The 12,820-nt window shown below is 28.7% G+C and overlaps 2 protein-coding genes across 5 annotated transcripts in view; one reads left to right on the top strand and one right to left on the bottom strand.

Annotated features, from left to right (window-relative positions):
* The window catches only part of LOC106679633 (uncharacterized), a 145,150-nt gene extending 142,027 nt beyond the window's left edge, over positions 1–3,123 (top strand). For all 3 annotated transcript variants that reach the window (XM_014418895.2, XM_067046217.1, XM_067046216.1), the window contains one exon: positions 1,179–3,123. In XM_014418895.2, the coding sequence (XP_014274381.1) occupies positions 1,179–2,810 (1,632 nt within the window). In that variant the 3' untranslated portion in view covers positions 2,811–3,123. The remainder of the gene's footprint in view (positions 1–1,178) is intronic.
* A 5,166-nt stretch (positions 3,124–8,289) lies between these two features.
* Positions 8,290–11,891, bottom strand: LOC106679624 (cysteine-rich PDZ-binding protein). 2 transcript variants are annotated; one of them, XM_014418884.3, is made up of 2 exons: positions 11,552–11,891; positions 8,290–8,749 (listed from the first exon to the last, which is right to left on the bottom strand). In XM_014418884.3, exon 2 carries the CDS (start codon positions 8,740–8,742, stop codon positions 8,440–8,442), a length of 303 nt encoding a protein of 100 aa, XP_014274370.1. In that variant the 5' UTR covers positions 8,743–8,749; positions 11,552–11,891; the 3' UTR covers positions 8,290–8,439. The 2 variants fall into 2 exon arrangements, with proteins under 2 accessions (XP_014274370.1, XP_014274371.1); XM_014418885.3 differs by lacking the exon at positions 11,552–11,891 and adding an exon at positions 11,383–11,496.
* Between the last annotated feature and the right edge of the window lie 929 nt (positions 11,892–12,820).

Genomic DNA, 12,820 nt, shown 5'->3' with positions numbered 1-12,820 from the left:
CTTCCTTCACAAGTGAGTGTGAATATTTTACATTAATATATGTATATATACATCTATATATATATATACACTTTTTCTTCTTTGTAGAGATAATCCTCCTTAACCTAAAAGTAATTACTCACAATCCTCGAAATCGTCGAAATCATCGAACACATCCTAGAATACATTTTTATCTAACATTGTCTATTCAATATAATCCTTCAGAATATGATAAAAAGTGCAAATATTAGTTAGTTTCAACACTTGTGTTTGTTAGTTTCTTAAAGGTGAGGAAGGTGACTGGTTGCTTCTTTCAAAAAGTTCCTCTGGTTAAAACAAAAATTTGCATTATATATCCATATTTTATGTAATTATTTATTAAAATTTTTAAAACAAATTAGTCATTACAATGCTTTTTGTATTTTATATTTTGATGAAATAGTTTAAGACTAATTTAATTTAAAAACAACAGTCAGATATTAATTAATTTTAAAATATTACAATTTATTGATTAGAAAAAATTGTAAAAACATAATATGTTATAACAAGTCTCTGGTTGTGAATGCTAGCTTTGGCCTTTATGACTACCACACTAAAGCTATGACCCACAGATACAAACACAAGTGAACCAAGCATATGACATTTTATTTTGTAAATGATATTGTTTTTTTTTTTTTTCATGTTTATTCTTGATACTAAAAGCCAGAAATGTTTAAGAAAATACAACACTCGCTGTAACATAAACTTTTATTAAAAAAAAATTATTGACTCAACTTAAAATCTGTATAAAATTACTCACCTTTCTTTAAAAATGTTAGTAGCCTCCTTCAAAATTAGTAATAAAAGTTAGAATACTTTATTTATTTTTTTAAAAATAAGGGGGTCGGAGCAAGAATATGATGAGATAAATTTTTCAATGGAATAGTTAATATTTAATGTTTTACATAGTTCATATTTCATAACATTATAGGTAGTTAAATACGTTAGCATTATGATGTTATACAAACTAATTGATACCTTTATAATCACAAAAAAAAGAGTATTTCACTCAAAATACTGTATTGTCTTCAAAATTGTGATTGATCACATTCTTGCTCCGTGCCATTCAAACGTAATAATTTATAACATTTTACACATTCATTCAAACAATTTCTCAACATTGATTATATTTATTTACATATAATTTTTATGATTTTCAGATCAGAAAACTAGGTGGTCGCCGAGGAGTAGAACAACCATCGAGTTTAATGTCAGATATAAGCAATTCTGAGACCAAATTTCCAACACTAGATAGAAAACCCAAGTCTCTGGACCGCACTCAAGTCTCTAACAGTTTTGTAAATGAAAGTATCCAGAAACATGAAAACATTTTTCACGAAGTTGAATTAACTAAGGTTGAAATTGACGAAGTAGATCAGAAGAAAGAAACAGTCTCACCAAATAATGTGAAATCAATACTAGTTAAAGGTATTCAAAACCTTAAAGAAAAATTGCACAACTCATTACATCAAGATGATAGCAAAGATGAAATAAAAGGAGGTACTATTGTCAATGTAAGTGCTCAAAATACTCTAGAAAAGAATAAACATTTTGATGAAGGATTTCAGACTGTGGACTTAACTGTACCAAATGTACCTGAAGAAGTAGAACGTGCAGGTATTTCTGCAAGAAACAATAGAAAATCAGTAATTGAAGAAGATTTTGATCTGAGTGACAATGATGATCCAGTTGCAGCTAAAAGAAACAAAAGAAAAGCTCCAAAACCACCTCAATCACCAATAGAAGATGAAGCAAGTATAAATAATCATAGTTTAGAATCTGTTGATAGTGATTCTGAAAATGGAGACAAAAAAAGTGGAACAACTATTGAACTTAACTCGTCCCACATAACAGTGCATCATGTTCCTGAAAGTGAAAATAGGAAAGCCTCTTCTCTAGGTGACCTTTCAAGATATGAGGCAGAGAACATAATTCTATTAGAAAGAGCAGTTTCACTTGATTTAGGCGATGGAGCTCCAGGTACTAAGAAAAGGAAGGCACCCATGCCTCCTCAAGAAACTTGTCCTTTCAAAGAAGCAAGAATTGAAACAGGAACAGGTACCTTGAAAAAATCTTCAGTTTGGGGAACTCTTGAAGATGTTATTCAAAATGGTAGTGATTCTTCAGATGCAGACCTAGGTATAAGTGGCTGCTCAACACCAGAGAAGAATGAGTTAATTACATCAACTCCATTTAAATTTTCTAAATCGATTCTAAACAACGAGAATGGCATAAGTAACATTGAAGTAAATAATTACAATTGGGATTTGAGTGTTCCTGAAACATCTGATTTCATTACTGCACTCAACGGTGATGAAACACCACCAGAATTACCCAAATCACCAATGCCAACAATGTCTACTTTTATTACTGAAATACAAGTAACGTCTTTGAAACCGCATGAAGAGACTGAAGTGATTCATCTTGACAATACACAGCAGTTATTTGATCACATGAATTCACATCAATTAGATTTTGAAAGCTTACAAGATGATGAAAGAACAGTATCACCAGAAGAATCACCTGAACCTCCTGTAACACCAGATATGAAAACAGAAAAATCTAAAATTATGTCCACTGAAAACATAAATAAAGAAATTGTAAGTGAAGAACAACTTCAGAAATCACCACCCATTCAAAAAACGGAAATGGTGAAACCCTCAAGGAGTGGAGTTACCGTTACCAACATTAAGACTAGCCCGTCTAGGATTCCAGTTAGAGCGGGACCAAGGAGTCCAGGTTCTGGAACATCAAGGAGTATAACCAACAGGAATGGTCATTCTTCCCCCTAGTCTAACCGCTTTACTTAATGTAGAAATTTATCCAAGTGATATACACATTCCATTAATTTTAGTAATTGTTATAACTGAAAATAATTAATGTCTCTGCTGTGAATCAAAACTTTACATGTATTACAACCATTTCCAGTATCCTTGAGGATTATATTATCTTGTCTAACATGTAAATTTGGTATTTTATTTTTAATAAAAGACTCTGTATTAGAGTGCCAAAGAATGAAAACTATTTTTATCGTGTACAGATAAAATAACTTGGATATATAAATGTATAAAATATATGTAAGTTAAAAAAAATTAAATATATATATAAATAAAGAAATATATATATATTTGTTATTGCTCTGTATAAAGTAATTTGCTCAACATGAGAGAAAACTTAAGATGTTGGTGCTATGAAATTAATAAAATTACACTAGGCACTAGATAAAACTATTTGTAATTTTCTTTATTTTTTACTTGAAATAGTAGTTTTTAATTGTAAATAAAATTTTATATAGAATGAATATAAATGAATTTAATATTAAGTTTTGGTATATTGTGAAATATATGTTGCCATATAAAAACAATAATATAAAGAATCATTTCTACATTAGAGATGTAACTAACACTTTAAAAAAAATGTTTGATGGTTAAGGTGTTTCTGTATATTAAAAAAAACCTTCTAATGTCCAGTAATTAGTCATTGGATATATGATAATTGCTTTCTGTAAATTATTTGAAATTAAAATAATTATCATACTTTCTCGTTGTCAATTCCATCCCCTCTAATCACCATAAAACTAACAAATTGCAATTTTATTACATAGTTAAATACTATTAATAGTTAAAAATTCAGAGTAAGGAATTTGGATCATTCTCTAAAATTAATATATTTTCTACCATTAAAAAAATAAAATAATTTCATTGATTTTTTCGATTGCATTTTGTTTCATACCTTTTTAGTGATTTTTAAAAAAATAAAAATACTGTCATAGAAATTACTAGTTTATACTGTACATCAATTTAAAAAAAATTGATTCCAGGATTGTGATGAAATCACATAAAATCTATAATATCTTAATATACTAACAGTAATATCTCGATATCACCAAACTGTTTGACAAAAAGTCATGACTTTTTAAATAGCCAACAACTTCATAACTGGAACAGTAAATTTTTCAGTAAAACTGAAATTTATTTATTAGTTAATTAGTTGTCTAGTTAAAGGAATAATTAGCAAGAGCTGATTTTCAAATGCAGATCATCGGCTTGGCCTGGCCTTAATTATTATAATTTAAATATAAAGTACATATGTTTCTTTTAAAAGAAACAATAATTGTAATGAAAATAATACAACTAAAAATAAATTTAATTGAATTAAATACTAATACTAAGTAAATAATATTTACAAGTTAATTATTAACATGGTGTTAACAGTACTATTTACAACAAATTTAAGTACTATGCTTAAATTGATTTGAATGAACAGGGTTTATTTGTTCTTTTCTTGTTCCTGTGCAACTTCAACTACCTACTTTATTTTAGAAAAACACAAAAAAGATTAATATACTTAATTACACATTAAAGTTACCTAAAATATAATAAAGAATGGGAATAAAATTATTTTCCTAAATGTTTTAAGCTAAAAAAACTTTTTCACTTTAAGAAAGGTGAAAGTAATGTAACTCAAAATCGAAATGAGTAAGTGTGTTTTTGATTATTTTATTACTTCATAACAAGTATTTTTTTAATATATTTTATTGCCCTCCACAATATTGGGGAATTGAGAAAAGCGGCATATGAGCATCGGTTTGTTTATGCCAAATATAGATTTGGCTTTAATCATAATTCCGTTGTATGCATCATAACTCTGGATCATGATAAAAACTCCAGGGTGGTAAGGATTTTCAACTAAATGGCTCATAGTATACAATATGATGGCTTAATGAGTTCTGGCTTTGAAATAATGATAATAACTCCTAATGACACGTAAGTTAGTTGTATAATTAGGTTTTAACCTACCCCCTATGTTAGGAAAAATCGACCTGCGTTATGAGGAAACAGATGGAGACAGAAAAAGGGATGCATCGAATGACACAGGAACAGACAGATGACAAAGAAACAGATGAATCTCAACAATTGGTTGCTAACCAGGGAAGAACAAATGAGCTAGGAAAAACTAAGGGGGGTACAGATGGATTTGTTGGAAATGTCCCAGTGTTTTCAATTGGACTAATTTCTCTATCATGTATGTTATTCAGAATTAACGGAGTTTTCAAAAGTTCCATGGTTGTGATGTTGAAAATATGAGACAGACACATATTATGATGTAAAATCTAAACGGTGAAGATAAATTCATTTTCCTTAAAGAACTTAGTATTCTGGTCCAAAATCCCACACCAATTTTTTCTGTCTTTCTTTCTATGTCGTTGGTGGGAGCATTCAAATGTGTAAAAGTTAACCCTGAGACACTCATAGTTCTGAAGAAATCGAACTTTGAGAATTTTTTATTACCTGTTACTGCAATAAAACAACTATTCCCAACGATTAAGTTTGCAACACGGCTCCCCCACCCCAAATAAAGAATTTTTTTATATCCATATATTAATAGTAAACACCTACAAGCAGCCAAATCCTAAATCAAAGAGAGATTGATTCATTTAAATTTCACATTACATTACAATTCTATGGCTAGTTATAATAATAATATAACAAAATAAAGCCAATCAATGGCTATAGAGAACAATTAAACAACCATTTTATTGTATATATTATTGTGCAGAATAATAAACAAGTATCAATCAAGAGGTATCATGAGATCATCCATAAATTCATTGTAGCATAATGAATTTGAATATCTACAAACATGAATATGGTATTAAATAAACTACAAATTATTTTACTATCTTTATTACTCATTAATACTTGTACCTTTTATTTCATATACAGAGCAATTTTCTGAGGCAAAGATAAAATGAGAATTCTTGTTTTCATACTGACATTGAAATAGAACCAAATAAATAATTTAAAAAAAAAATTACATTTATTGTTGGGTTCTGAAATAACTGCACTTTAATTTAAGCTTTCGATGTAACTTATAGTTTTCTAAGAAATCTTTTTGAAATGTTTTATGCAAAAGCCTTTTGAAGTGAAACTTCTTTATTGATTTTATACAACTCAAGAAAAAAAAAAAATTATACAGAAATAAATTTATTTTGTGAGAACGTTATTTCTCAAAAGATCCAACACAAATTCTGCTGCATACGGATATTTAAACTTACAAGTGAGTACTTATATTAGAAATTTTCTGTTAATATAAGAAATTATATTAACAGAACCTTTTTGTTAAAATGTTATTATTAAATGTTCTTACAAAACAGTTACACTGAAACTTTTTTACTGATTTATTTATTGTTTTCTTCAATGGCCATTGATTTTTACAATAAAAATTAATGGTTTAGATGCAGAGCATGAACAGGAAGCACAATTTCTTGACTGATAGCTACACACTAAAGGACAATATAATAGCTTTATATTCAACAGTAAGATTCCTCTCCCTTCAAAGCTCATTAACATACTCTTCTGACTATAGCTAGGACACTTGATAAAATGTTTTGTTATATTTATTTGAAGAATCATAAAACTCTTACAATGGCTAACATAATCTTTAATTGGCCAATGTTTAGGACCTCCATTTTCCAGAAATATTTTCCATGATTGTTGTACTCTATTTATGTACATTTTACTTCTTATTCTTAATTCTTCTTAGTTTGGGATATTTAGATTTTATTTAAAAAATCTAAGTAGTTAATTTATTCTTTGTCATATTTTTAGATTTCTCCCCATTTCAATATCTTTCTTAGATTGCTTAAAATAGAAGAGTAGTTATGAATTTATTGAAATAAACATAATAAAAAAATATTTGCATTAACCCTAGGAATTTTTATAGAACTAATTATAAAGTGAAATTCCTCTAAATTAAAAGAAAAAAACTTTTAAAAAATCTTACTAAACACTAAATAATAAGAAAAAAGTAACCTCACACATTGCTACAGACAAGTCCATATAAAAACCATTAAACCCATTCAGAGCATTTCTTATTAAAAGGTATTTATGTATTCCTATGACTTTCTAAAATACCAGAAAATAATAACAAAAATGTATTCAACAAATTTTTTTCAAAAAATACATGTGTAACCGAACTATGGTTTTTATGAGAGAAAAAATCATCATGAATCACAAGTTTGACTTTTTCTCAAATCAACAATGCAAATTCTTCACAGATAGTTAAAGGAAAAATTTAATGTAATTTGATAAATTTATATCTGTATTATAAGCGTGACATTGAAATACGTTATGTATAGAGCCTGAGGGGAGGGGGGACCAGACCTAAAGAGAGTTAATATATTTTTTTTATCCAAGAGGCAACTTTTTGAATTCAAATAGGTTACATAACTGCTTCCTTAATTTTAAGTGAAAAGAGTAGACAATTCAGATTTAACACCATGAATACCAGAATAAGGTTTCTCTGACTGATGTGTATGTATTATTCTCCAACTTCGGTGCTATTTCAGTCAAAGAGCTTTTTAAGTTCCATGTAATGTAATGTTCAACTATCTGAATGTGAATGATTTTATTTTTGTGTTATTATCCTCCTCCACTGGCTAGTCCTGCCATAAAGCTGAAACTGTGACTTTAAAAGTCAATGATTTCTTTAGCAGTAAATCTAAAAAAAAGACTTCCATATTTTCAGTAACCGTTTAAGTAGTGATAAAAAAACATTATTTGAATTTTAGCTGGAACACAGCAACAACCATAACACATTTTAACAAAGTCACAAATACTCAATTGGTAGTCCAGGGCATCTATGTTCGTAAAATTAATAAACAAGATAATTATAAAAGTTCTTTCGTCCTCAAAATTTTCCATTAAAAGAATGGTATTTTCACCACCCAAATTAAAATGAAACAGCAGTAGATTTAACAGCATTCAACTTGCTAGTTTGGTATTTTTTCCTGAGGTTATGAGTTTTTTCCAATCAATTTAACTACATAAAAATAGTACTAAAAGCTTTTGTTAGTTCCTTCAGATTCTGATTAAAAATATGATGATTGTTTATATAACATGCTCAAAATAATATTTGTTCATCATATTGGATATTATGTTTTAGTTGGGATTTATTGTCATAATAAATGAGATAATCCTGAAAAAGACAATGTTTCAAGTATTTTCAAGCATATTGAGGAGCATTCACTGAAGAAAAAAAAAAAAAAATCGAACCAATCGACTTTAATTTTCAACATACTTTGATAGCTAAATAGCACTAATTTTGGAGAATGACCTATATGGCATCTACAAATATAACTATATAACAAACACATTAGTAAATATAAAAGGACTCACAACAACTTAAAGAGAAATTTTGCGATTCATAATAATTATTATTGGAATTTGGAATAGTTTAAAACAATAGGAAAATTCAAAGTGATCAAAATTAAAAACTAAGTCTATAAATTTATTTTTCATAATTTACATATTTGTACTTTTCATGTTGAATTAAAAACATGTACTTAACAGAAAATATACATATTCATCAATAAGAAACTCTTATTACATCAAAATTTCTAATAAATATTTATATTGTCTATGCAGAAGACTGTCTATAATTTTTGACATCCAATAATTTTTTTCCACACATTGCACAAATACCCTTTTTGTAGGCACAAGCTTGACAATAATGGGAACCCACTTGATGCACCTTTTGCCTGCAGATGCGGCAAATTTCAAATTTTGCGGTGTAGGGATTAAATCTTGACTTATTAGCAGTTATCGCTTTGTTTTCTCCTACTTTTCTTCCACCACTTTCAACAGTATTTCTAGCTCCAGCTTTCCATGGATCTGGTGTTATTACACGTCCAAGCTTTTTTTCACATTTTTCACAGACCATTTTTAATCTGAAAATATTTAAGATATTAATATTGTGTTACCACAATATTAAATATAAACAACTATAACTGATCATACATGTCCAATCCTTAGTGAAATACTTAGATAACTTACTATCTTACAATTGGGAAAATGTATTACAAAGATTTTATTTCTATATCATAACTACCAATAGTGTAACATGTAAATGTTGATTCATAATGATGTATTTTTCATTTACACAAGTATTTCATTTCAAACTTTAGTATTATACTTAGTACAAATTGGTATTTCAAAGAAAAAGCATTTCTGAATTATTAACAGTAAAGTCTCAAATTTGGTTCTATTGGATTTCAAAATATTGCTACTATTAACACTTAATCCATAAGTTAACTCTATATAGTATCAACTAATCATAAAAAAATTAGAGAACATACCCAACGTTGTTGAGTTATGCTCAATTACTTAAATAACAGCCATAAACCTGCTTCAGACTTTTCTATTGGTGGGCCATTCAAAAGGGAAAACACTAGCCTAATTTTTAATATTTTTGAATCATTTTCATTATTTTAGAAAAGACCAAGAAACTAAACATCCATATAAATAAGGCAATTAATTAAAACTTTAATTTGTTTCTGGCTAGGAACAGCTAAACCAACCCATATCCACCAACAAATTAACATAATGGAAATGAAACAATCCAACATCAGCTCATGAGAGACATAAGGAGGTATTGGGGGGAGGGGTACATGATTAAAATTGAACAAATCATAAACTGCGTAGATCAAAATGTCTTTTTTTATTCTCTGACTTATATAGTGAGGATACACAGGAAGCCATTTTCAGACTTTCTTGAATAAGAGACAATCGACTCTAAGCCGAGAATCAAAAATAGTTCTTTTAGAGTAGAGAGATAGTACTTACTCCAGGAGAATAACACCTCCATAAATAGACAAAGCAAAAAATTAAAGGCTGTATTACCATTATCCTTAAACAAGTTAAAGTACAGTTTGTTTGTTGTAGGAACATGGGTAGTATTATACTGACTCTGAAACACCAATTTTTCAATGGTGTTGTTAGTTGAACTTACATAATAACATCGTTTAAGAAAATGGCTAATATTTTTCACTAACAGTTTTAAATAAAAATACTGTTTTACACTCGACTATTTTTTGATGTAATTATAAATCCTCTTTTCAAGATTTAATTAGTTTACATACTAATCTGCATTATTTTATTTATTTATGTAAAACTTGTTGATTTTTTGGACCAAGTTTCTTTGTCATTTTTACCTCATATAACAATTTAAATTTTTTCTAAGATTAGAGAGATAACTTCATTAGTTAATGTACTGATGATTAGTTGACCTATTATGATATTATAATGATTAGATACTTTGAAACCATTCGAACAAGTAGCTCAAACTTGCTACCATATAATTTCTCCTTATTCAGACATGTTTTGACAACCATAAAAAATGTTTTATACAACCAGCAATCTCCAATGTATTATCTGTATTATTGGTAAATTTCACATGAAATTATTTATGTTTTTATTATTTCAGAAATTCAAAGTGGGAATAGTGGACTTTTGTTATTTACTATGTTTATGTTTACAGATTACAATGAGCCATTATTAATCCTCTCTTTTTTTTATAATATTTATTATCATTCCAATTTATTGCACATTGTTTGGTATGCGATAAAATAGGACCATAGAAACACCTAATTTTTGAGTAATTTTTTTAATGACTTTAATACACTTCGACAAAAAATATTACCATGGTGTTTGGGGAAGTATGTTGTAACGAATGGGTCATTCTCTAGTGGTTTGAAAAATGTTTGGCAGGTGACACAAATTTGGGTATCCTGGAGGGTAATCTCCACTAGCAATTGACGACGATGAACTTAGGCTTACTGTGGAAGTAAAAAAATCCTTACCAAACTATTAAAAAACTTGCAGCACAACTGAATACAAGTGTATTGACAGTTTTCCGGCACTGAAAGACCATTGGTCAGGTCTAAGGTCTATGGACCAAAATGGGCAGGTCTATGGGTCATACATGAACTTAATGAGCAGTAGCAGCTGAAGTGTCATGAAACATGCGTTTCACTGCTTACTAAGCAAAAAATGAGCCTTTTCTAGAAAAAATAATCATGAGTGATGAAAAATGGATTGTATGTGACAACATGCCTGTTGTCGAATACAAATTACTCCTATTATTTATTAAATAACCTTTCCTGTAAAAAACTGACATTTCACATGAAACAACCCAATATTAAAAACATTTTAATGCCTTCATTCAATCTTTGCTTAATAATGTTTTCAGGTGTGAATATCATTACTAAATATAATTGCATATCTGCGATAATTTTTTTTTTAACTTATTTTTCTAATTTGAAAGATTTGTAAAGTAGGAGTCAGGAAGAATTTTGAGACGTATTTGAGTTAATTTAAAGAAATAATGTGTATAACTTTAACTGCATATAGATTATTTTTCTCGTTACTTGTAAAAACTCAAAAATTAAAGGGATTAAAAATAAAGGAGTGAAGAATATCTATTAAATACACAAAAAAACATTGCATAACATTCATACATGTAATGAACAATTTCAATTTTTCTCATGAAATTTATGAGACTGGCGAAACAAAATACACATACCTCTTCTTGAACTTTGGTTCAAAATTAAGTGAATTATTTTATCACAAAAAGTAATTCATTTTTAAAAAATTTAATATTGGAATACAGTCTGCTCATTAGATGATATTCTAAAAGAAAAAAAATCACTATATTAAATGTTATATTGTAAAAGGAATCAACGGAAACAAACCTTCTTTAACACAATACTTCAATATGCTCACAGAATACATCCAAAAAGAAAAGATTATTTGAGAGCTGGGATGAGGAGTTTTCTCTTGCTGTTTACAATCAGGTTACAAATATAACCTTCGTCATAGCATGTGTACTGTTGACCAGCTCCGCCATTTTGATTGACTTATTTGATTGATTGACCAATTTTGATTGGTTACTATGTTTGTTAGTTTTTGTTTAAAGGCGTAAAACCTTGTGGTCATCAACGTCTATAGATTTTTATAAAGCTACACATACACCCAACCACATACGTTCGCTCACGCACACATGCACATGCACATGATTCTAACATTACTTACTTACAGTTACTTTTTTTAAGCGGTTACATAAAGTGAAAGAAGAAAGCCAAAAATTGCACAGTGTGCAAATGTCTTTTGTTTACATAATTAATTTAAATAATAATAAAATAGTTTGAGGTTCCTTAATAAAAAGTATAATTAAAGCTTGTTAAGAAACAGTATAAATTCAATTTAAAATATTGATCATAATAAAAATTTATTTAAATGTAATATAAACACAAGGAAAAAAGTATTTGCACACTATGTTTGTTTACTTGCTCTTGTTTTATGCTTCAGTACAATCCTGTTATTTTCTATCAGTATTATGAAATATTTCATTCTATTAAGTTCGTTTTAATTTAACCGACCCTAATCCCAAAAGGAAGTGAACTAAGTGCCGCTACTCGCGAAAAAGTTATATTATTTCGAAATCAAAGAAAATCGTATCGCGAAATAGTGGATTTGTTAAGTACATAATTAAGAGATTTGAAGAAAGAGGCACAACAACAAATAACTAGCGCAAAGGACCATCAAAGAAAGTAAATGAGAGGATGAAAAGAAAAATCAAAATTGAGGCGATAAAAAAAACAGAAGTTAGTGTAGATGTCTTAGCTAATATGGTCGAATCGACTTCTGGGGTCTGTGTAAGCACTACAACAATTAGAAATGTTTTAAATTCTGAAGGAATTTACAGCAGGGTTCTGAGAAAGAAACCTTATATTAATTAGTGAAACCAATCGCAAAAAAAGCCTCTTATTTGTTAGGGAATACATCAACAACCCCATCAGATTTTGGGAAAATGTATTATTGTTTGATGAGGGTAAATTTAATTTGTTTGGATCCGACGACAGAAAGACGATACGGCGAAGGAAAAGTGAAGAATTCAGGAAACAAAACGTCTCAGTTACGGTAAAACATGGAGGTGGAAGTGTAATGGTTTGGAGATGCGT

The sequence above is a fragment of the Halyomorpha halys genome, unplaced genomic scaffold (genome assembly GCF_000696795.3).
Source record: "Halyomorpha halys isolate HHAL.00 unplaced genomic scaffold, Hhal_1.1 Scaffold212.1, whole genome shotgun sequence".
In the NCBI taxonomy this organism is placed as follows: domain Eukaryota; kingdom Metazoa; phylum Arthropoda; class Insecta; order Hemiptera; family Pentatomidae; genus Halyomorpha; species Halyomorpha halys.
This window is presented reverse-complemented; position numbering and strand designations above follow the sequence as displayed.